The 24,898-nt window shown below is 46.3% G+C and overlaps 1 protein-coding gene across 1 annotated transcript in view; it reads left to right on the plus strand.

The window, feature by feature from the left end:
• Positions 1-20,130, plus strand: part of Sppl3 (signal peptide peptidase like 3) — an 83,347-nt gene extending 63,217 nt beyond the window's left edge. The window contains exons 4-11 of the mRNA XM_021163589.2: positions 5,984-6,103; positions 6,992-7,070; positions 8,030-8,142; positions 11,279-11,385; positions 11,813-11,976; positions 16,416-16,615; positions 17,210-17,319; positions 18,474-20,130. Of these exons, the coding sequence (XP_021019248.1) occupies positions 5,984-6,103; positions 6,992-7,070; positions 8,030-8,142; positions 11,279-11,385; positions 11,813-11,976; positions 16,416-16,615; positions 17,210-17,319; positions 18,474-18,545 (965 nt within the window). The 3' untranslated portion in view covers positions 18,546-20,130. The remainder of the gene's footprint in view (positions 1-5,983; positions 6,104-6,991; positions 7,071-8,029; positions 8,143-11,278; positions 11,386-11,812; positions 11,977-16,415; positions 16,616-17,209; positions 17,320-18,473) is intronic.
• The last annotated feature ends 4,768 nt before the right edge of the window (positions 20,131-24,898 follow it).

Raw genomic sequence — 24,898 nt, forward strand, 5'->3', positions numbered from 1 at the left:
GCTCACGGCTCTCACTCGGGGGCGCTTCTGCTTTCCCTTTATTGTCTGCACCTAGGGCTAGTATCTGATCAGACATAAATTCTCCGTGAAGAGCACAAGAGCTGCCACTGTTGCCATGGTTGGGACTGGATGAAATTTGGAAGGAATGTCACCCTGTAACACAAAGCTATCATCTCAGTATGTGGAAAACTAAAGAAGGAAAATTACAACTTTGAGGCTGGCTATAGAGCAGCTTCCTGGGTAGGCTTGGCTACAAAGTGATACTCATCTCAAAATAGTAATAATGGTATTAGTGGGCTGGAGAGATAGTTCAGTGAGTAAGAGAGCACTGTCTGCTTTATCAGAGGCCCAAGTTCAGTTCTGAGCATCCACAAGATGGCCAACAGCCGCCTGTCTGTAGATCTAGAACAGACCCTCTCATTGTGGATGATCTGATGCCCTCTTCTGGCCTCGGAGAGCACTGCATGAATGTGTTGGATAGTGACAAACACTGAAATATCCAACAAAGAAGTACAACAAAGCATTATTTGTAATAGGGAAACATTTAGAAAAAACATAAATGTCAGTTATAGGATGGAAACATTTTTCATACAGTGAAGTTGTAGAACAGAGAATAGTTCTTATAAAGTAGTGTCGAGTGAAGGAATCCAGACATACATTATTTAATGTATGTAAAGTTCCAAAACCAGGCACTGCAAAAGCACCTTACGTGTGGGTGAGAGATGTGCAGAGGAAAGCCTATAATCACAGCAACAGCACCTGTCTGGCTGAGCAAGGAGAGTGTCCAGCTCAAAGCCAACCTGCACGTACATAGACTCCGTCTATAAAGAAAAGTCAGAATTCATTCATAAAGAAAATGGTGGGAAAGAAAGTTGTAATAGGCGGCATTTCATCCAGATCATCTCTGACTGCCCAAGTATATTTCTCATTCCTGTGTCTGCCCAAGAGGCAGGTAGATATCCCTCCCTCCCTCCCTCCCTCCCTCCCTCTCTCTCTTTCCTTCCTTCTGACAGGGTTGCACTGTGTAGCCTTGATTGAAGCTCTAGAACTCACTATGTAGACCAGTCTGGCCTAAACTCATTGAAAGCCACCTGCCTTTGTTCTTCTCTGGACTAGGACTAATGTATGTTCCACCAGGTCCCGCCCAGTTCTTCATTTAAATAGATAAAGAAAACAAAATCCGTAAGAATCTCATTGCCTGATTTTAGTCCTTACACTGCTTCCAGGAGCAGACCTGATGGCCACTAAGCAAACAAAGACAGACAGACACACACACATGGAAACAGAATCTGTGTAGCATAGACTGAGGTCTCTGCTGGGGATGGGGGGTGGGGTCGACCTTAGCCCCACCCCAGAGCTTGCCCATTTATTATATAGATGTTGAGCAGAGGTGGGGTTGTTGTATACAGATGAACAAATGAACAAGTAGGTGGGATTTATGGCACACAGCCAGATCAGGGAGGCAGGTTTAGCTAGTGTCAGTGTAGTTAGTAGTGGTCAGTTGGGGAGCAGGCTTCACACCCTAACTATTCCTTCCAGGTGAGTACTGCCTGCTCATGCACGCCCAGGGAAGGAAGGCTTTGCCATTTCATAGCCTCAGCGGGGATCTCATGGGCTTGAAGCACTGGGATCCTTGACATGGCCAGCAAAACCAGTTCTCAGTTTTCTTTCTTTTTTTTTTTATTTTTTAATATTTATTTATTTTATATATGTTAGTATACTGTCACTCTCTTGAGACACACCAGAAGAGGGCATCAGATCCCATTACAGATGGTTGTGAGCCTCTCTGTGGTTGTTGGGAATTGAACTCAGGACCTCTGGAAGAGCAGTCAGTGTTCTTAACCACTGAGCCTTCTCTCCAGCCCCACTCCCCCCCTTTTTTGGCTTTGTTGGGTTTTTTTGGTTTGTTTTTGGTTTTTCAAGACAGGGTTTCTCTGTGTAGCCCTGGCTGTTGGAACTCACTCTGTAGACCAGGCTGACCTCAAACTCAGAAATCTGCCTGCCTCTGCCTCCCAAAGGCTGGGATTAATGATGTGCGCCACCACTGCCTGGCCAAAAAACATTTCTGTTCGGGGTTTTTTCCACTCCCCCAAACTGGACATCTTGAAGCCTTGAACTATGGTCATTGGTGGATCTACACATCTTTAATTGCCCCATTTAGACTGCAGAGACCATAAAAACTAGATATCCCTCCTGTTTTCAGTCTGTGATAATTTGGTGGATATTTAATCAAAAGATACAAAGTAGTGTAACATGTCAGTTTATTCTGACAACATCAGTGTGATTTGCCTATGGCTGCATTAACTGATAATGATGTGAGCTGGACTGAGAGGAAGGGGTATAGGGTAAGGAGTTAGGTCCTGCTTGTAAGTTAGAGGCCAGCCTGGACTATAACAGGCTGAGTTCCAAAGCAAGCAAAAAAAAAAAATTAAAATGATGCTATCGTATATAGGTTTAGATTCCAGGGTGCCTTTTTCTTAGGTTAACTGTGTAAGACTGTGTAAGCCTTTGTGATTATGATTGTTATGTTGAAATGTCTTGTTTTACTTAAGTTTGCTTTTAAATCATTGAAGTTTGTTCAGAATATCTAATTGGCTAGCCCCCTCCCTTGTAGAACCATTGTCTCTGGCACCCAAAAGTGCATCGGCAGCAACTCAAGAGCTCCACTTGCCCACTGATGTCTTCTCTTGCTTTAAAATTACTGATTTCAGAAGAGAAACTGTATTTTAATATTCTCATTGTTCTTGTATTCATTTGTGTTGTAGTTAACATGCTAAGGTAAAGCAAGTTTATTATAAATATATCTTACAGACTTGCTAACGTAATCTTTGTTCTAACAGGTATCTTAATTTTTGTGTTCATATTTTGGTTTGAGTAGACAGGGTTTTGTGTAGGTCAGGATGACCTCAAAGTCACCATATATCAAGTGTTCCCTTGTTCTAATACACGTGCCTCGACTCACTTGGATCACAGATAGGCAGGACATGTAGATCTCTCACACACGCCACACGCCAGTAAGAATGCTTATGGCCTATGAGCTGAGTCAGAAAATAGGAGGTGGGACATCCGGCAGGAATAGAGAGAATTCTGGGAAATAGTCTGAAACTATGGTGAGATTTTCCCAGAAGGCTGGACATACAAAGACAAGGAGATGGACATAAGGAGACAAGGCGAGAGAACCAGCCTTGTCGCTGAACCCAGGTTAGGACAGAAGGGATAATAGATTAAGAGTGAGTTGAAGAACAAACCGAAGCTCATCAATGGCCTAAGCATTTATTAATAAATAGTCTCAGAGTGGTGATTGCTGGGAATTAACCACACCCACAGACAAGCTGACTTTATCTGTAGACTATAGCATGCTTTGTTTTACAGGAGAGGAAAGAATGTGGACATGGTTTAGGTTTTTTTGTTTTGTTTTGTTTTTTGTTTTTTTCTTTTTTTTTTTTTTTTTGGTTTTTCGAGACAGGGTTTCTCTGTGTAGCCCTGGCTGTCCTGGAACTCACTTTGTAGTCCAGGCTGTCCTCGAACTCAGAAATCCACCTGCCTCTGCCTCCCAAGTGCTGGGATTAAAGGCTTGCACCACCACCACCTGGTGGTTTAGGTTTTTAAAAGGGGTTTTGTTCTTACTTTAAAATCATTTATTTTCAAAACTATTGTTTTCTTTTGTGAAATCTGTGAGCTACAGAAGAGTTGAGAACTCTTTAGGGGAAGGGATTTCATACAGCTTTATCCTCTAGGTGCTCACACTAGGGCTCCTCTGTTCCTGTAGCGCAGAGCAGACTGTTTCCTGAGTCAGGCCTTTTTGTTACCTTACTTCAGTCAGTTTTCCCAAGCATGGCTCTAACAGTCCTAAGTAAATTAATTACTACACCCTTCCACCTCACTGCTAAGAAGCAATTTTGGATTAAAAAAATATTTAATGTTGTATTACCCCTAAAGTTCTAAATACCTCTTGGGATAGGCAAATTTAAATTCCTATGAGAAGAGCTTTTTGTTTTCATTTTTTATTTTAAAACAGTCTCATTATATAGCTTAATATAGCTTAGAATGTTCTTGAGCCATAATCTTTATAGGCTTTTGCCTCTGTCCCTGTTTCTGTGTGTTTGTTCTTTTAAAATGTATATTACTTTCTTCTTGCTCAGTGTGCATGTGTGTGGATATGGGAGTCCCCTTTCTTCCACCACACAGGTCCAGGACATCAGGCTTGGCACAAGTGCCTTTGCCAAACAATAAGCTCTGCTGACAGTCCCCAAGCCTAGTGTAAGGTCAGCAGAGGGGTGTGTGTGTGTGTGTGTGTGTGTGTGTGTGTGTGTGTGTGTAAGATTTATTAATTTTAAAGATTATGTGCATGTGTATATGGGAGGGTATGGGCACAAGAGTGTGGGTGCTCACAGAGGCCACAAGAGTGCATCAGATCCCCTGGAGCTTCAGATACACGGGTAGTTGTGACCTGCCTGATGTGGTTACTGTGAACTGAACTCAGGTCCTTTGCAAGAACAGTGTGTGAAATCCTAACCACTGTCAGCTCTCCCCAGTGTTAACAATAGCTTTAAATGTCCCCTTGTCATTTTCTACCCTTGATGCTTAAGTTCCATCTTGAAAGGGTCATTTACTTGCAGCCTTAACACAGATTTCTACTTTAAATATTTATTATAATCGCTTGTGAGACAGTTTTCATATGACATCTCAGGAGGATTAATTAGGTCTATGGCATACAGAACGTGCGGGGTCCCTCATTCAGCCACCATCAGATTCTGATACTCCCTTCTCTGCAGTTACTCTGCTCACAGGTCTCAGCTCCTGATGCAAAATTAACATTTCTGTGTAGAATTTTAGCTAGACCTAACTCCTAGAGATTTAATTATCTAATTAGTATAATGTTTAAAGACGATCTCTTCAGAACTGGCAGGGTGGCTCAGCTGGTAAAGGCGTGGGCTCCTGAGCCTGGGAACCCACATGGGAGAAGGCTACAACCCCACACACTGTCCTCTGACCACCACCCACATACAGACACAGAGAATAAATAATAAGTAAGTAAATAAGTAACTGTAATTCCAAATAATGAAAATCTCTCTCCGTGATTCCAGTGGGCAGCCAAGAATTAAGAAAGAACACTGAGCTGTATCCTGCTCTGTCCCAGGACTTTTCTCTTTGATCTCCTCTTCTGATACCTTAAAATTTCACAGTCAAACCACTACCACCACCACCACCACCACCACCACCACCACCACCACCACCACCCCCTCCCAAGAAGCTGGGCAGTGGCAGTAGGATCCATGCCTTTAATCTCTGCCCTCAGGAGGCAGGGGTGGAGAGGGCAGACAGGTGGGTGGCTGTGTGTTTGGTCACTGTCAGACTGAAGGCACCAAGGACAGCAAGAGCTTATCCTCTCTCGTTGAAAGCCTTAGGGCCCGGAAGCCACACATTAATCCCAGGAACCCTCTATGTTTCATGAGTTACTGTAAAATGCACAGGCATGTTCCTTGAAGGACAAGGATGGCCACTGTAGAACATGGAGTTTGGATAAAGACTGAGGTCATGGCAGGCCTAGAAACTGAGGTCCAATTCCAGTTCACCAAGCAGCTGGGAGGATGGCTCGGCAGTTAAGAGCACTGGCTGTTCTTGCAACGTTTGATTCTCAGCACCCGTGTGCACAGCAGCTAACAGCTGTTTGTAAGTCTAGGTCTAGGGGATCTGGGGCCGTCTTTTGATTTTCTGTGGGTACTGTGTGTACACAGACCTGCATGCGGGCAGTACTCCATACACAGCAAATAAAAGGACAATTTAAAAATGCACTTCAGTGCTTAAACCCTCTGGGGTAGAGTGAATTCCCTTCTGGCCACATATTGAGGCATTTCTCTGATAACCTGTTACCTCAGGCTTAGCCTGTGCAGTAGTCTATGAAGGCGGGGGGTGGGGTGGGGTGGGGGGGTTATGTTGCCATTACGAAGTAAGGGTTAATGTGTCCTGTTTTTCTCTTCAGGCATCCAGACCATTGATTCCACCCAAGCACTGTTCCTCCCGATTGGAGCGTCTGTCTCTCTCCTCGTCATGTTCTTCTTCTTTGATTCAGTTCAAGTCGTTTTCACAATATGTACAGCAGGTAATTTAGCTGCAAGTTTACTAAAAGGAATCAAAATTGTAATGTATGTGCCATGCCATGTGAGTTCATTATCTGTTACCAGAGTCTTCAAGAAAGCCAGGGATTGGAAAACTCAGGAACTTTAGTGATGCCAAGTAGTTGTGACTTGTTTCTGGCAGACAACTCACAGGTCTTGTTAATCACAGTGGCTGTTAGCATCCTCTACTAATGCGTCTGCAGATAGAAATATTGAAAGCCAGGCAGTGGTGGCGCACGCCTTTAATCCTAGCACTTGGAAGGCAGAGGCAGGCGGATTTCTGAGTTCGAGGCCAGCCTGGTCTACAGAGTGAGTTCCAGGACAGCCAGGCTACACAGAGAAACCTTGTCTCAAAACCAAAACAAAACAAAACAAAACAAAAAGGGAGAAATATTGACAGCTAATCACAGCTGCCAGCTTTGCAGTGTTTCCAGGCTAGGCAAGGATGGACATACAGGAACAATATTATCCAAAGATAGGTGACTTTAAGAGTGTGTCTTCTGACTGCTGGGAGTTCCTTCTTCCTGAGTTACAAGAGAATAAGAACAGCATTCCCTGTCCCCATCTATGGCACACTAGGTGCTAGGTTTTTGTTTTTAATGTAGCTAGCTGTTCATGCAATAGTGAAAGACCTCTCCTGGGCACACAGTTCAGTGCCATGTACATATGTAACATACATACATACATACGTTTATACATACGGTCCCTGGGTCCCAGCTTCAGCACAAGCAGACAAATAGGGGAAAGATCATTTAGGTAACTTTTCTACTTGCTAAGAAAAATATATTAGAAAACCATCTTCCATGAGTTATGCCATTTTTCCCTGTAATGAGTAAAGAAAAAAATTAATGAAACATATTTTCTTTTCCTAGTTCTTGCAACAATAGCTTTTGCTTTTCTTCTTCTCCCGATGTGCCAGTATTTAACAAGGCCCTGCTCACCTCAGAACAAGTGAGTACTCAGGACTTTCCCTTTAGGGTAAGAGTAAAGGGTGTTGGCTAGAGACTGGGGAGTGACGTGCATATGTCCTTTTTAAACTTGGAGATAGAATCTCCCTTCCCTTCCTGTGGCATAGGAAATGCAGACACCCTCACACGTGGGATCACTGTCATCTGCTGTCGTCTGCTCCCTGTCAGCTAGAGTAGGAAGGAAGCGGGGAGAGCAGAACAGTGCTTGCATTCAAGACTCTGTGGGTCTCTGGTGGCCTGCAGGTACTGCTGCCTTGGCCCACTGCACTGTTGACATCTTCCCCCAGGAGCCATTGCTCCACAGACATGGATGGAGGTGGCCTTGGATAATAATCATCTGTGGCATCTGGATTTTCAAAAATGAGTGACGGCCAAGTACATTTCCCCATCTTACACGTATTATCTCATCGTTGCTAAATGAATGGAATCTGTTCCTTTCTTGATTTTATTTTTCTCTTAAGAATAAGATTTGCCTTATATTTAACTCCCAGAGACTGATTCTTTTACATTATACGTTTAGACAGCAATGTTGATAACTTAGTATTAAAAAAAATAGTCTTAGTGCAGTGGTTCAGTGGGTAAAAGTGCTTGTCTACTTAATCCTCATGGCCTGAGCTCAATTCTTGGACTACACAGTGGAAGGACAGACTGACTTCACAATGCTCTCTCACCTGACCTCCACTCATACCCCCCACACACACATACACACAGTGATAGTAATGATAAAATATAAACTAAGAAAATGAACTGCATTCCCATGTGGGAGCTGATGGATAATCCCTGAGTATTTCATAGATGACGCCAGCGAGGCTTGGGTCTTCTATGATCCTGGGTTTTAGGTATCGCCCTGCTCTGATCCAGTCAATGTGAACACTGGTCACGGGGTCAGTCAGCCACTGAGTGCCGCTCAGTGCCCCTCAGTCCAGCCAATGTCTTTTCCAGGATTTCCTTCGGTTGCTGTGGTCGTTTCACTGCTGCCGAGCTGCTGTCGTTCTCCCTGTCTGTCATGCTCGTCCTCATCTGGGTTCTCACTGGCCACTGGCTTCTCATGGATGGTGAGTGATGACGTACATAGGCTGTGACTGAACCTCGTGTGGTTTATAGGTCACGGCCTCAACTGTGGGACCAGTGTGGATGTGTAAATTTCAAAAACAATTGTGAACAGCAAAAGTTAATTCAGAATCAAACACACAGTGAAACCACGGCTTTGGCGTGGTGCATGGGTACTGCAGCATCATGTGCCTTCACTGAAAGCCTCTTTCTGACACAGCATGCCCTGACTCAAAGACCTCAGCTCATACTGGTGCATATGTATGCTATAGTTGCACTGTTTGTACTTCAACTCCACATCTTCTCTCTCAGAGAAACACAGTGGTGTAATAGAGCTCAGAGGCTTTTCATATTCTGCTGCCATTTTTGAGCATGTAAATATTGAATTAGCATAGCTCTGGTTGGGTGGGATGGGGTGGGGTGGGGTTACAGTTGCTATTTGAAGCAGACATAGTGGCACATGTGTGTGTTTGTTCCAAAACAAAGTTTCTCTAGGCTGGCTATCCTGGAACGAATTCTGTAGACCATGCTGGCACAAGCTTTTTAGGTCCAGCATTGCAATAGCAGGAGGACCTCTGTGAGTTCAAGGTCAACCTGATCTATAAAGCAAATTACAGGCACCAGGGCACCAGGGCCACACAGTGAAACCCTCTCAAAGAAAAAAAAATGATAATAAAAAAAATTGCTGTTTTGAGTTGCTGGCCTAGATTTTAATTAAAAAAAAAAAATACAAAAAACAATGGAATAAATTTTGGCTTCAAATTAGGATAGAATACTTAAGTTTCCAAAATAGTCATAAGCATACTTCTGACATTTGGTATTGTATACATATGCAAAGCCACATTCTTGGCAGTGACAGCTATCATCTCTATGGAGTAGTGAAAGTATTTCCTAGACAGTATCACTCAGCCAAGACTAGTTCATGTAAAAATGTCTAGCATGGTATTAGTATGCAGTGTTTTTTGTCTCCAGTAGTAAAATTATGTCTTTTAAGTTTATAATCATCAGTGAATGTTTGCTTCGCATACCAATTCTATATGCCTATAATGATTGAGCAGAAGGAAGCTGAGCTGCCAGCAAAGGAGATGCGAGCCTGCTATGGACAGTCCTCACAGACTCAGTCCTGGGCCTTCCCGCCCCTGTGCCTTATGCTACACCAGTGCAGTTTCTCCGTGGCCCTGGCATGTGCCCATGGGCTTTCCTAAGGCAGGCAGCCATAACCACTCACTAGTTCTTCCTTTAGAAGACTGCTCTGTAACCAGTTTTATCGCTCATTCATAGTTATTTCCCCCATTTTGGCTTATAAGACAAGTTTTCAGGTAGATATTTCTTCATATAAGTGGAAATAAATATTACAAATATAATAGATAAAAACAGATACTTGGGTAGAATCTGCTCAGTGGGTAGGAACACTTCCTGCTCTTGGCAGAGGATCTGAGTTCAGTTCTCCGGCACTCCTGTCAGGAAGCTCTCAACAGCCTGTAACTGCAGCTCTGAAGGCTCCCACCCCTTCTGGTTCTGCAGGCATCCGCAGAACCCGTGGTTTTTTGTTTTGTTTTTTCGAGACAGGGTTTCTCTGTGTAGCCCTGGCTGTCCTGGCACTCACTTTGTAGACCAGGCTGGCCTCGAACTCAGAAATCCACCTGCCTCTGCCTCCCAAGTGCTGGGATTAAAGGCGTGCGCCACCACCGCCCGGCAGAACCCATGTATTGAGTGATTCGTTGTGGTGTTCTTCTTCTTTATAGCCATAGTATATGCCAGTATCGTCATAGAAAGAAACATCCGAAATAGCTCTAGAGCATTCTGAAGTACGTGTGTCATTTAACTGTTTCTGTGTCCTTACATTGTCTTTTTAAACACCTAAGATAAACGTGCTAGGTCTACTCCTTGGGATAGATGTGGCATCACTCTGATCCACCTAGGCAAGTGCACTTTTGAGCTGTGTCACAGCATACATGATTTTCTAAAGATAAATTTCCAGGCATGACGTCCCCCCAGTAAAGGTTTTCTATATTTACTGTGTGTGTTCCAAACAGGGTTTCTCTGTGTAGCCCTGGCTGTCCTGGAACTTGCTCTGTAGGCCAGGCTGGCCTTCAGTTCAGAGATCTGCCTCCTTCTGCCTCTGAGCACTGGGATTAAAGGTGTGAACCTCACCACTTGTCTAATTATATTTTATATCTATAGTTCTCTCTCCTTTCAGAATGAGTACCAACACGAACTAAGATTCACTGAATGTGGTAATGTGGCTCAAAGAGTAAAGAAGGTTAACCCAAGTTCAGTCCTGGGGACCACATTAGCCAAAGAGAACTGACTCCCACGAGTTGTCTTTTGACCTAAACATATGCCCTAAGAAATAAATGTAATAAAAGAATTGTAAAATCACTATACATGCTTAAAACCCTGAAACATCATACACACTTAAAACTCTGCACAGTTAAAATGAAAGAATGTATATCCCAGGGCTGGAGAGATGGCTCAGAGGTTAAGAGCACTGACTGCTCTTCTGAAGGTCCTGAGTTCAATTCCCAGCAACCACATGGTGGCTCACAACTATCTGTAATGGGATCCGATGCCCTCTTCTGGTGTGTCTGAAGACAACCACATTGGCAAATATGTCGAGATTAAAATGTTGTAGATATTACATTGATGGACTGATAGGGAAAATATAAATAGAGAAAACAGTGAATTATTGGAATGGTGCCTGATTGAAGGGAGAGGACTCAGGAATAAGTTAGCTTTTTTTTTTTTAAGACAAGGCCTCACTCTGTAGACCATGCTGGCCTTGAACTCAGAGATCTGCCTGCCTCTCCCCTCATGAGTGCTAGGCTTAATGTATGCATCACTCTGGCCAGCTAAATTGGCTTTTTAATAGGGTAATATGCTCTGACCAGAGGAATAGAGTGTCAAGACAGGAGTGCGGACATCTCATATAGCTCAGGATGACACAGACCCCAGTGCAGACCTGCAGGCTGCCCAGCCTTGTATGGCAGAATGCTGTGACCTACCTCACACCCTAGCAGGTCCTGGTGGATGGTCTGCCCAGTAGAAACAATTATCAGAGCACTTGGGGCTGGCCAGTCAAGAGCTTATGGAAAGAGACCTCCATCCACACGCTGATCCCATTCTTCCTCTACACTCTAGCTCTGGCCATGGGTCTCTGTGTTGCCATGATCGCCTTTGTCCGCCTGCCAAGCCTCAAGGTTTCCTGCCTGCTTCTCTCAGGGCTTCTCATCTACGATGTCTTCTGGGTGAGTGTGTACTTCCTGTTCTTTTCTGAATTTAGTTGAAGTGGTTGCTGCTCAAAGCTGTCTGAATCCCCAAAGCCTGGCATGCCGACAGTCTGAGGTGATTGATTCCCTCTGGTGTGGAGCGCAGGTCTTAGTCATGTATGGGCATCCTGGCACTGTTTGTTGGTGGCCACGTGATACAGCAGGCAGTGTCCTGTGACGGGTGAACAGGCAGCGTGCTGGCGAGGGCTCTTGCATAGGAGTGAGCTCTCCTGGATTCCACTGGTCAGGGAGTGGCTGTGAGTGTGGAAAAAGACTGCAGCCTGCAGGCTCCACAAACATAAAGTCAGAGTCTGATGCGTTAGGGTCGAGCCATTAGGGCAGAGATGGCTACTGGCTACTGTGGGTGGCTGGCAGCTCCTGGTACAGCATCTCTTTATCCTGGCAGGTGTTCTTCTCAGCCTACATCTTCAACAGTAATGTCATGGTGAAAGTGGCCACACAGCCAGCTGACAATCCCCTTGACGTTCTGTCCCGGAAGCTCCACCTGGGACCCAATGTGGGGCGTGATGTTCCTCGCCTGTCTTTGCCTGGAAAATTGGTCTTCCCAAGGTAGGACTGGCCTGGGGTCCCCTTTCCACATCACGGAATACACTGCCTTCACCAATATCCTTGCCCCACACTGGGAAGGGCCATCATCTGCGTACCTGTGCTACTGTACCTGGGTGGAGAATTTAAGGTTAGCATGTAGTGTTGTGAATTCGTCACATGCGCTTGCCCTGGCATGTCTGGTTTTTGGGGTTTTGTTGTTGTTTTTACTTTTCCCCTTCATAGGATCTCAAGGTATTAACTCTGGTGAGCCAGTAACTCAGGGATCTGGCAGCTGAGTGCTGAGGGTTAAGCCGAGGTCCACCACACCGGGCCTCTGTTGTCTCCACAGGGACTACTCTGGTGGCATAGAATCACACTGTGCTTTTTTTTTTTAATTATATTTCCTAAAGATGATGACTCTCTTCAAGTGTTTATTAGTCATTTATACCTCTGAGAACTCTGTTCAATTCAGTTCCTATTGGTTACTTTGTTTCAAGTTTTGAGTTCTTTATATATTGTAGTTATTAGTCCCTGGTAACATAAATACAAGCTCTTTCTTCACTTTTGTTTGCTTCATTTGGTTGGAGCCCTAATGCAATCCTGTTTGTCAGTTTTTGGTATTACGTATGCTGTTGAAGCCATTACCAAAAATCTTGTCTGTCTATGGCTAGACATGCAAGGAGCACATAGCTTGAGTTGAGCCTTCTCAGAGTGAGTGAGCCTGACTGTGGGCGTGGTCTTTAGTGTGCTGTTGACTTCAGTTGCAAGAATTTTTATTGACAAGTCTTCTGCCTGCAGCACCAGGGAAGATGGGAGTCCTTACCTGGACTTTGCCTGGTAGGAAAGTTAACCCTGGCTCAGTGTAGTGAGTTTGCCAGTGTCCTTTCTGGTCTGTGTGAAGTAGTTTGACCATGCAGATTGTCTCAGGTCTGCAGGAATGTGTCTGTGCCGTTGTGGGTTTTCCCTTAGTGCTGACTTCATTGCTCACTCTAGATCTGTTGGAGTTATCACAACCTTGATTTAATTTCAGCTGATCGTATATATCTAGGGATTTATCCATTTCACCTTGATCTTCCAATTTGGGGAACATAAAATTTCAAAGAATCCATTGATTGTAAAACCCCCTGCTGCTTCAGTCTGACTCACATTCCCCCACCCCACCTCACCCCTGTCCACTGATTTCCTTTACTTGTGCTGAGAGGCTTTGATGTCTTAAAAGTTTAGTGATAGTTTTAAATGGAAATACTAAAAGCTGTAAAGGTAACATTAGAGCTGTGTCTGTTGTGTCCAGAGAGCTCTGAAATGTTGTAGTTTTTATTTCTTCATTGACCACTGTTACTCAAGACTGTATTGTTCAGTGTTTGTGTAGTGTGTTACCTTCTTGTCCAAGTAACAAAATCCCCACAGAAGCACCTATAAGAGGCTTATCCTGTTCATGATTTAAGGGGATACGGTCCATCCCAGCAAGGGAGGTATGTGTGATGGCTGGGCTTTCGACTCTAGTGGTGGAAACTTGAGACACGGCTTGCTCTGAGCATCAGGTAACAGAGTCCCTCTGTACACTACCACCATCGCCCCAGGGGGACCCCTCCCTCCCTGTAGGCCTCACCTCCTAATGGCTTCAAAATTTTGGAAAACAGAGCCACCAGCTGGGGGCCAAATATTTATACACACAAGCCTATGGGGCATTTCTTACTCAAACCAAGACACAGACAGGCTCTGTAGTCTTCTCACTTACTCAACTCTGCTTCTGATCTCACAACCTGATAAAGTGCAGGACGTTATCTCAGGGATCTTTAAGACTTGCTTTATCACCTGAAATGTGATGTGGTTGTATTTTCTTAAAATTTCACAGACTGCTGAGATGAATGTGTATTCTGTAGCTGTTGGGATATTCTGTAGACATGTACTTTTTTAGTCTAAATAACCTAAATTTAGCTGGGTTGTGCACATCTTTAATCCCAGTACTGGGGAGGCAGAGACAGGCAGATTTCTTGAGTATAGCCAGGGCTACACAGAGAAACCCTGTCTCAAAAAATGTTGTCTACGTTTACTTAGATCTGTGGTTCTCAGCCCCTTGTGGGCATGACACTTTCACGGGGGTCATAAGACCATCAGAAAACATCAATTATGTTATGGTTTATAACAGTAGCAAAATTACTGTTATGAAGTAGCAATAAAAATAGTCTTATAAGGTTGAGGGTCACCACAACATGAACGGTATTAAAGTGTCACAGCATTGAGAAGGCTGAGAACACCTGCTTTAGAGTCTCCCAGTTTGTTCCAGTAGAGAGAGGTCTCTAGTGTTCTGGAAAATGAGGAAACAAAGAGAGTCCTGGGCTAGGTGGTGAGAACCAAGCACAACACTTTGATGTCCCACTCGCCCTGGGATGTGGGGCTGCAGAAATCCAGTGCTCTGTTGGAATATGGGTTATCCTCACCTGAGCAGCAGGACTGCCACCCACTGTGTCCCTACTGTCTGAGCCACCTCAACTCAGCCTAACCAGACTCCAGACCTACCTCATACAGCAGTCCTCAGACTGGGGTGTGGCCATTCCTAGTTAAGCCTTCAGAGCAACTACTTCCCACCTAGAACCACCTCTAGTTCTGAGCCCTCAGAGACACAAGAGGGGCAGGGACGTCTGTTCCTGCTGCTGCCCTGTCATACTCGAGCAGGCACTGGGATGCCAGGCCCAGCACTTAAGGCTTGAGAGCACCTTGTTCTCACCAGACCACTTACTGCCTGGGAGGTGGGACGAGGTTCCCACTGTCACTGCTCGTGCCTTCCAGCTGTGCTGGCATCTGTCTGATGTCAGTTGTGATGCTGCTCCTTATCGCCCTGACTCTTCCTTCACAGTGTGGCTGCAGCTTCTGATTTGTACACTTGACTGAAATGAACAGAATCTGGTTTGGTTTTTTGTTTGTTTGTTTTTCCTTTGAGACATTTGTAAAAGTATTTTCATGGTAACAATCTCAGTGAAGTAATTTTAGCAAAGCTAGTGTGCTCTTCAGTCTGATGTAGAAGAAACACAGAGCGGCAGAGTTGACACTGTAAAGGATTTCCTAGAAGAGTTGCTAAGGAGACATTAAGTCACAAGTGGGGCTTAGCCAAAGCAATGTTACCTCCCAAATACTAGAAGGTAAGTAGTGCGAACGAGGCCTGCTAGGGAGAATTTAGGATGCTAGGGATTCATCCTATTAGACTCCACTCCCATAACCAAGGAGACATCCTGACTTAGAACCAGCAGCTAGGGCCAGTCCTAGAACACAAGACATACATACCTTTAAGGAGCAACATCCGTCCAGTCCCCGAGAGCAGGGTGACTCTCTCTGGGTGACAACTGTTGAGAAAATACCTGTGGACTTGAAATGAAAGTGTGTGGGACCTCCTCTGTGTGACCCCCATTTGCCTAAGTGGCCAGACTGGCCGCCTCCTGTCTGTATAATTTGTTCAGAGTGTACCTTACCTTAGGCCCAGGCTCCAAGAGAGACTGAAGAGTGAGAGCGTATGTGGACTGAACAAGTCTTCCCTGTGTGTAGTTAGTGACATCCTGGCCACAGTCTGCCTCGTGCTATTTTAGTCTTTCAGTAAAGAACTTTCTTCTTATTTTCCCCAGGTGTGGGGAGCGATTTTGCACTGAGGAAGTTTATTTCTTCAACATGGTGATAGGTCTGATTTATACTTCAGGGGTGAAGGTGTCACAGAGGTGACACTCGCATAAGGTGCCTGTGTGTGAATTGCCCAGCAAACACTGAGTGCTCCCACCTTGGAGATTCTGGGATCTTTGCGCATTGAAAAGCTCATGTTGAGCCTGCCATAGTGGCTCATGCCAATAATGCCAGGATTCAGGAGGCTAAGGAAGAGTCTTAACTTTGAGACCAGCCTTGGCCCCATAGCAAGATCCTATCTCAAAACAACAAACAAAAAGCAAATGGGGGCGGGGCGGGGATGGTATCATGGTGGCACACGCCTTCATTCCTGGGATTTGGGAGACAGAAGCAAGTAGCTTTTTATAGTTTCAAGTGGCCTTGTCTGTATAGTTAGTTTCAGGCCGGGCTACAGTGAGACCCTGTCTTAAACCAAAAGAAACAAAGGAATCCTTTTATTGTAAAATGATTTTTATGTAAGCGGAATCAGTGGATTAATACAGCAGCTATATTTCTTTACCTTTGCTAGTCCATAATGTGTTTATCAGCATTTATTGACAAGGCAGAGAATAAATGGTAAGAATTGTTTACACAAAGTTGAGACAGGAGATCCTTGTCCTAAGCACTACAATGCTGTGTCCAGATTGAAACCAGATACGAGAGCAGAGAAATCAGCATTTAACAAACACAAAAATAACCTTTGCCTAGTGCACAAAGACACTGTGCCTGCAATTTATGTCTTTAAACACCTTTAGACAGAAGGCAGAGATGGTAGACTGCAAGTACCCTTAACATGTGCCCTTGTGTTTCAGCTCTACTGGCAGTCACTTCTCTATGCTGGGCATCGGGGACATTGTGATGCCCGGCCTCCTGTTATGCTTTGTTCTTCGCTATGACAACTACAAGAAACAAGCCAGTGGCGACTCGTGTGGGGCCCCTGGCCCAGCCAATATCTCTGGGCGCATGCAGAAGGTCTCCTACTTCCACTGCACCCTCATCGGGTACTTTGTAGGTAAGAAAGGCCAGCAGGAAAGCAGCTGGGCCCTCACTTTCCTCCAGCGCTCACCATCAGTTCATGTCTTCCAGCTGCCAACCAGAAAAGCAGTGACTGCCTGCTGTTTAGATAGCCAGAAGAAATCCTGAGGGGCTGAGTGCCTATATCTGGAATGTGCAGAGCATAGCCAGCACACGTGGGAGGCTGAGGGTTTAGCCACTGGATAAGCTATCCTTTGTTTGCTGCCTCCATGGCTCTGATGCATACATCACCTGTGTCCTCAGATTTTTCCATACTAATGATTCTCCAGCCAATCCACAAACAGGACGTCACAGTTGGACTAGGACAGACATACAGTGCACGCGCGCACACACACAGGAAGTATGAGATAGCAGCTTGCCTTCACTAACTAACCTGCATACACGACACTCGAGTTCCTGCCAGTCTACCACCCAGTGAGGGTCAGCAAGTGCTGTCATCCCAACATGCAGAGAAGGAGGGAGGCTAAGAGGCAGGATGCGGGCTTTCAGAGTCCCCTCACTGGTCTCTTGATTCCTTGATAGTGCTACCTGTTATCTGTGTCAGAGCCACTCATGGATTCCTCTCTCCTAGGTCTGCTCACTGCTACTGTGGCGTCTCGCATCCACCGAGCTGCCCAGCCAGCTCTCCTCTACTTGGTGCCATTTACCCTATTGCCGCTCCTCACCATGGCCTACCTAAAGGTGAGAGCGCAGATGCTAGGGGAAGCACTGACTTGTGACAGGAAGGGCTCCTAGTTACACTGTTGTGGTCATCGTCCTCAGACCACTGAAGGATTAGGGGGTGCCAAGAGGGGTGTGTGCTGTCTGTTAGGCTTCTTGCTTGGATCACAGCAGTGCCCTAGGGCCAAGCCCATTTAGGGCTTGGGCAGGAGAATTTTGAGTTTAGGGCCTGTGTGGGCAACTTAGGAAGCTCCTGTGTGGAAGCAGAAACCTAAAGAACTGGAGCTGAAGCTTGTGAGGCCCTGGGTTCAGTCTCCACCTCCCAGATGCCAGACAAGACAGCCAGGCCCTGGTGCTGCCTGATGGTTCTTTAATACCATTTGTTTGGAATGAACTAAGAAGTGCTTAATATCGGGCCTGCAAATACAGCTCAGTGGTTCAAGTCCTTGCTATTGTTGGTTCACAGTACCCAGTTCCTGGGGACCCAGCACTGCCTTGAGACTTCCATGGGCACCGAGCACACCCATGGTATACACCACATGTGCTATACATACATGCTTGTAGGCAGGCAAAATACTCATACATTGAAATCTAAATAAATATACACTATTAAGGCAGTATATGTCTGCTGTCCCTCAACTCAATATTTTTCTTAAGGAATTTTGTTCTTTTTGAAACATGGTTTCACAGTGTGATTAATGTAGCCCTGGTTAGCTGGAAGCGGCTCTGTGGACCAGATTGGTGCTCTCAGAGACACCCACTGCCTCTGCCTCCCCAGTGTGTATCCACTGTACACATCCTTGAAGTTTGTGTGTACCTTTGTCAGCCCACAGAGGGACTTCTTGTTTGCCAGGGTTTTTTTTTTTTTTTCCAGACAGGGTTTCTCTGTGTAGCCTGGCTGTCCTGGAACTCAGAAATCCGCCTGCCTCCCGAGTGCTGGGATTACAGGCGTGCAACACCACGCCCGGTGCCAGGTTTTTTACAAACAGAGCAGGCCAGAGAGAACTTCCCTCAGGCCTCAGGGCAGGCGTAGAGGGGCCCCACAGACAGGTCAGGGCATCTGCAGTGAGCAAGGCTGATGCGCTGGCATCCTGATAGGAAGGAAGGAAAGGAGGATGGACAGACTGCTGCCTCTTGTTTGACCCTGGACCTCTACTGTGTCCCTCCTGTCCCAGGGTGACTTACGGAGGATGTGGTCTGAGCCCTTCCACTCCAAGTCCAGCAGCTCCCGGTTCCTGGAAGTATGATGACGCGGGAGAGGTGACCAGAGCGCCATCCTCACCTTCCTCTCTCACCGCACAGTTTTGTTCCCTCTACAAGCTGGCCTGACTCAGGCATGCCTGCTCATGGAACTGCAGTGTGACTGGAGTGTATGTCTGAGGGGAGCGTTCGCAGAGGGCACTGGAGCCCTGCACAGCCCTTCTCTTCTCCGCTCTGGGAGAGTGGACCCTTCCAGAAGGGGCAGACCGGCCCTTCGCCTGGTGCTCCTTCTTCCTCGTGTTTTTATGGATCTGCACCAGACTGTTAACTTGTGGGGAGATGGAGAAGTTGACTTATTTAAAAACTACAAACAACAAGTTGTTGTTCTAGAACTTTGAACACTAAACGGACGAAAATGAATTAGCAGACCGAAGTCTCTTCAGTGAACCCTCCAAAACTTTGGGACCAGTTTCCTCTGGGGGACTCCATTTCAGAGACCTAGGGCAGAACTTCTGTCCTCCTATTTTTTTTCTTTTTTCTTTTGGATTTATTAAATATTTTCTGTGGTGTGAAGTGACTTATTAAATCCACAGACATTGAATGACTTCTTACAACATACACATAAGAATTTGTTGTAATGACTGTGTCCAGCCGTGTTGGCAGTGAGCAGGACACGGTTGGTTTATACATACGTACATATATATATACGTGCACATAGATATCTATGAGTAAACAGCGACTAAGCCTGCTAAGGTCACGCCATACAGCCGCCGGGGGCTTGCTGTCATGTGAGCATGTAGATCAGTTTACCGTGGCTTCCTCGCACACGCTGCTGTCTCCCGTGAGAGTTGCGTGCGGTTGTAAGCTGTGGATGCGCTGAACTGATAAGACTCGTGGGCCATGGGGACTCCTTTTGATCAGTGTAGCAAATTAGGGATGAAAAGTTTGAACTTTTTGACCCTTTTCTTTTTACAGGCTTTTCCCTCGCAGTTTTTAGTAACCGCCTCTTGAACCAGTGCATGTATTATAGCAGCCGGTGTCTTTGTGCTTTCTGATCATAGTTATGTACTACCTGTAAATACATTTTTCTATTTTATATTTTTTTGTATTTTTTTTGACATTTCGTTTCATTGGTGCGCTGTATTTTCCATGCCCTCAGTCCCTTAGAAAAGACAAAACGGAAAAAAGCAACGCAACCCTGTCCTTGCTGTGGTGATCACAGCCTCAGTTTACCTGTGGTGACAGCGGGCTGTGGGGACAAATGTCAGTTGCCTCTGCAAATGGAGCTGAAGTCCAGGAGCTGGAGACAGAGCAGGCTGCTGCTGTGACTTCAAAACCTGGCCCCACGCTGTTGTTGTCCGTGGGCTGCAGAGAGTCTGGCATCACCATCACCTCACACTTGGTTAGCTGCTGCCTGGGTGCGAGGCGGCAGGCCCTGGAGTCTGTTCCTTCCTGGGGCTGCTGGCATCGTGGCCTGCCTGTCCCCATTCCTGCAGACATTGTGCATAGTGCACAGCCCGTCGTGTCGATGGAGCAGCGTGCCACCAAGCTGTTGGTTCCTCTGTCATCTTCAGACTCTGTCGAGGGGTTTGAAGGGTTGGTTTTGTCTCTAATAAATGACTCCTTTTTCTAGCTTTGGTCCTGACTTCACTTCTGGTGGTTGGTACAGAGCTGAGCTCCTGTTAACCTTTCCCTGCCAGCCACCGTTGGGCTACTCTGTCCCCAGAGCTGTCGCTTGCAGCTCTGGTTCTGTCGTGTCTTGGGACTCATGGTGTAGAGGCTCCTGCAGAGCTCTAGCTGCATGCAGCACTGGCAAAGACTGGAAATGGGCTCCTCGCTCAGTGCTGAGGGGAGCCTCTTCCTCAGCCCCAAGGATGCTGTGTCCAGGAACGGGTCCACAGAGCTGCAGGGATGCTGAGAGGGGAGGTGGGGAAGGGAGAGCCGAGCTTAGCCTCAGGGATGCTAGGGAGACGGGGGTGACTCCAAGGGCTAGGTGTGCCTGGAAGTTGTCATTTCAGTTCTGGGCAAAGTTAGTCTGAGTTTGTGGGAGAGAAATCCTGCACAGCACTTTTGGATTCAAGCTCAGGCCCACCTGTTCATGGCTGAGCTGATAATGAACATTTCAGCCCCAAGTGTGATGTGTTCCGTTCAAGCTGCCATAATGGGGGGCACCCTCTGAACAAAATGGCCATGTATCACCCTGTGTGGGACAGCGGGCTGCTAGCTGAAGTTCCTCTACAGCAGGCCAGCACAGGCGTCCACTACCCAGGTGAGTAACTGAACCCACAAGAAAAAATGGTGGTGGGGAAGGGAGTGTGGCCATGCTACTAGTGTTCAGAATAGAGCCTTGTGAGTCTGTGGAATGCTCTGCTTATAAGCTCACCAGGCCCAGTGTGGCAACGCTGCTGCTTGTCAGATCGATCCGGGAGTTAATACGGGAGTTTCCATTCTTCTCTGTTTTGGGGGGGGGGGGTGTTTGTGTGTCTTAAGGGTACCACGTGCATGTCTAATGTCAAATCCTCTGGAACTGGAGTCAGAGATGGTTGTGAACGATCATGTAGGTGCCAGGAACCAAGTCTGGGTCCTCTGGAAGTACCCCTTTAAAAGAAAATTGGGTTTTTTTTTCCCTCCATGTATGTATTCACAATACATGTGTGTGTGTGTGCCTAGTGTCCATGGAGGCCATCCAGTTCCCCTGGAGCTGGAACTAGGGGTGCTTTCTAGTTGCCATGTAGGTGCTAAAATTCAAAGCCAGATCCTACGCAAGAACAACTGCTCTCAACCACGGAGCCCTCGCCAGCCTCTTGAAGGAGTTTTGAGTGTTCGTGAAACATGAACGAATGGCCTTCGGCCCTGCTTCCCATGGGAGCCAGCAGCGTGCACCCAGTCGGCCACTTCCCTTTTCAGTAGACCCTGTGAAGCCCAGTCCTGGTCACAGCAGCAGAGGCGTTGTGCATTCCAGTCCATGAGCCTCAGCTTTCCTGAGTCCCTCGTGGAGACCAAAAGACAGGAGGAGGCTGGTGGACAGCGCCAACCAGTGCACAGGGGCTCTGTGCCCGTAAGAAGTGAAGGAAGTGGGTGTCCGCAGGGCAGAGCAGGACGGCTGCCTGCCAGCAGACCAGGCCATAGGTGCCAGTCCCTCTGCCCATGTGGGAGACTAAGGGTGGCTCAGGACCACACGGCTAGAGTGGGCCTGAAGCTAGGTCTGCCCTGAGGCCCTCAGGACAAAGGGTGGGAGGGAGGAGGCTATGATCAAGCTGGACAACTCCCAGAGTCCTTTGTAGGAGTTGTACACAGAGGACTAGCCACACCACCAGGGTCACAACTGGAGTCAGGGCCTGTGTCCTCCGCCTTCATACAGCCTGCCCATCACCATATTATAAAGCCCTCTACCCACCAAGCTATGGAGAAGTCTTTAAATATTCTCACCTCGGCCATCACAACTCCAGCTCCAGGGGATGCCACGCCTCTGGCTTTGCACCCGCATGCACGTGCACATACACACACACACACACACTCCACAAAGCTTAATCTCTAGTTCTGGTGAGATGGCTCAGCAGTTAGAACACTGACTGTTCTTCCTGAGTTCAATTCCTAGCACCCACCTGGTTGCTCATGACCTTCTATAAAGAGATCAGATGCCTTCTTCTAACATTCAAGTGTACATACAGACAGTGTACTCCTGTGTTTAAAAAATACATAAATACATTTTTTTTAAATCTCTAAAACTGCTATATGGATAAACACATAGTAGAACTGAAGGACATAAACTGGGATCTGGCAATGTATCGTAGGTGCAAGGACAGAAAATAAATGATGGACTGGTCTTATCTATACAAGATGTCAAAACTAATAATACACAAAGCAGATGATTTTGTCTCGATAAAAACATGCTAATTTGTGCCATAAAATATATATATTACCTTAGGGCTGGAGAGATACCTCAGTGGTTAAGATCACATCGCCTCTCTTCCAGAGATCCTGAGTTCAATTCCCTGCAACCACATGGTGACTCACAACCATCTGTAATGGGGTCTGATGCCCCCATTCTGGTGTATCTGAAGAGAGTGACACGGTACTCACATACAAATAATAAATTTTAAAAATATTGCTTTAAACTTATAATGAACTTATGGAGCTAATAACATAATGAATGTTAGGTAAAAGCTTAATGGGAAGACATGTAAACAATTCCACTGTAACTCAAGTCACAACCATCTGTAAGTTCAGTGTCCTCTTCTGGTCTCTGTAGACACTGCATGCAAATCACACACAGACAGGCTTTCAGGCAAAACACACAATAAGCAAATCCAAGTTGGACAAGGCTGCACATGCATTTAATCCCAGCACTAGGGAGACAGAGGCATACAGATCTCTGGGCTAGCCTAGTCTACAGAGTGAGTTTCAGGATAGCCAGGTCTACACAGAGATCCTGTCTTGAAAAAAAAACAAAACTAAGTAACTACAGTCACAAGAGAATCAAATTGGCCAGTCCTGGTGTTTAAGTGGTGTCCAGAGCCCATCAAGAGTTTTCAAGAGCCGGGCGTGGTGGCGCACGCCTTTAATCCCAGCACTCGGGAGGCAGAGGCAGGCGGATTTCTGAGTTCGAGGCCAGCCTGGTCTACAAAGTGAGTTCCAGGACAGCCAGGGCTACACAGAGAAACCCTGTCTCGAAAAACAAAAAACAAAAAAAAAAAAAAAAGAGTTTTCAAAAACCCTGCCCACTAACATGACTCAATTTCTACTCGTAATGTTCACTCAAGAGGCAGGGTGGTCTGTACAGTGAGTTCTAATGCAGTCTTGACTACACAGCAAGACCCTGTCAGAAATTGTTCTCAAAGTTTCACCTTAAAAATAAATAAAAGGAGCCTGGAGAGATGTCTCAGCAGTTAAGAGCACTGACTGCTCTTCCAGAGGTCCTAAGTTCAATTCCCAGCAACCACACGGTGGCTCACAACCATCTGTAATGGGATCCGGTGCCCTCTTCTGGTGTGTCTGAAGACAGCTACAGTGTACTCATATACATAAAATAAAAAAGAATGAAGAAACTCCCCAGAGCACAGAGGATGCAGCACCCCCATTTAGACCCCATGAAGAGAACCCAATACCACGTGGCCACAGGCCCCCTGACGGCCTGGTGTATGGAGTGAGCAGTAGCCAGAGGTCTCCTAGGCATCCCAGGGGCTGCAGCTCGACTGGAGTCCCACTGCCCATGTGGCCAGCATGAACTGCCCTGCTCCATCCATCACCTGGACCCATCCTGCACTTCTCCAAATGCCCTCCACCCTGATGAAGCCTTGCCACGTCACTCAAAGTCTCTCCAGCTGGGTTTGCTGGCACTTCATCATTATGACAGTGACTTTAGGAAAAAGAGACAAGAAGCCCAGTCCCGGGAGATGAGAAAAAAATCATCTCATACTTGGAAAATGGTGGCAGGAGGATCACTGATGGTTCAAGACCAATCTGGGCTACAGGGTAAGACCCTGTCTCCAAAAGTGCGTGTGTGTGCGTGTGTGTGCGTGTGTGTGCGTGTGTGTGTGTGTGTGTGTGTGTGCGCGCGTGTGCGTGCGTGTGTGCCTGTGTGTGTGCGTGTGTGTGCGCGTGTGTGTGTGTAAGATCTCATATATGACCAGTATATAATGGACTATGTTACACAGAGACATTTATATATAAATATGCATTCCATTTATATATATGTATATATGTATGTGCATATATGGGGAAAGGAAGAAAACCACACTTAAGTACTTCATAAATGTAGACCCCAAAAATAGAAAACCTGAAAAGCAGCAGCAGGCGGGCTGAGCAGATAGATGGCTGAGAACTTGCCACACGAGGGCCTGGGAGCCCAGCACTGGGAAGGAATGGAGATGGGAGGATCTCGGGGGCTTCCTAGCTCCAGGTTCACTAACAGACCCTATATTCAAGGGACTCACCTACAGCCACCTGATTCCACACAGGTCCTCGAAAGTACACTGGATGGGGCTGGAGAGATGGCTCAGTGGTGAAGAACATTTGCTGGTCCCAGCACACCCACAGTGGTGACTCACAACCACCTGTAACCTAACTCCAGCTCCTGAGGACCCCCTCTGCCCCCTTCTGGCCTCCATGGGTACTGCATGCAGGTGCCTGTCTACATACACAACCAAAACCTAAAAAAAAAAGGCACCTTTAAAAACAGATGTGCGGAGCTGGTGAGATGGCTCAGCAGGTAAGAGCACCCGACTGCTCTTCCAGAGGTCCTTAGTTCAAATCCTAGCAACCACATGGTGGCTCACAACCATCTGTAACAAGATCTGACTCCCTCTTCTGGTGTGTCTGAAGACAGCTACAGTGTACTTACATATAATAAATAAATAAATCTTTAAAAAAAATAAAATAAAATAAAAACAGATGTGCG

This window comes from Mus caroli, chromosome 5 (assembly GCF_900094665.2).
Source record: "Mus caroli chromosome 5, CAROLI_EIJ_v1.1, whole genome shotgun sequence".
Taxonomy (NCBI): Eukaryota; Metazoa; Chordata; class Mammalia; order Rodentia; family Muridae; genus Mus; species Mus caroli.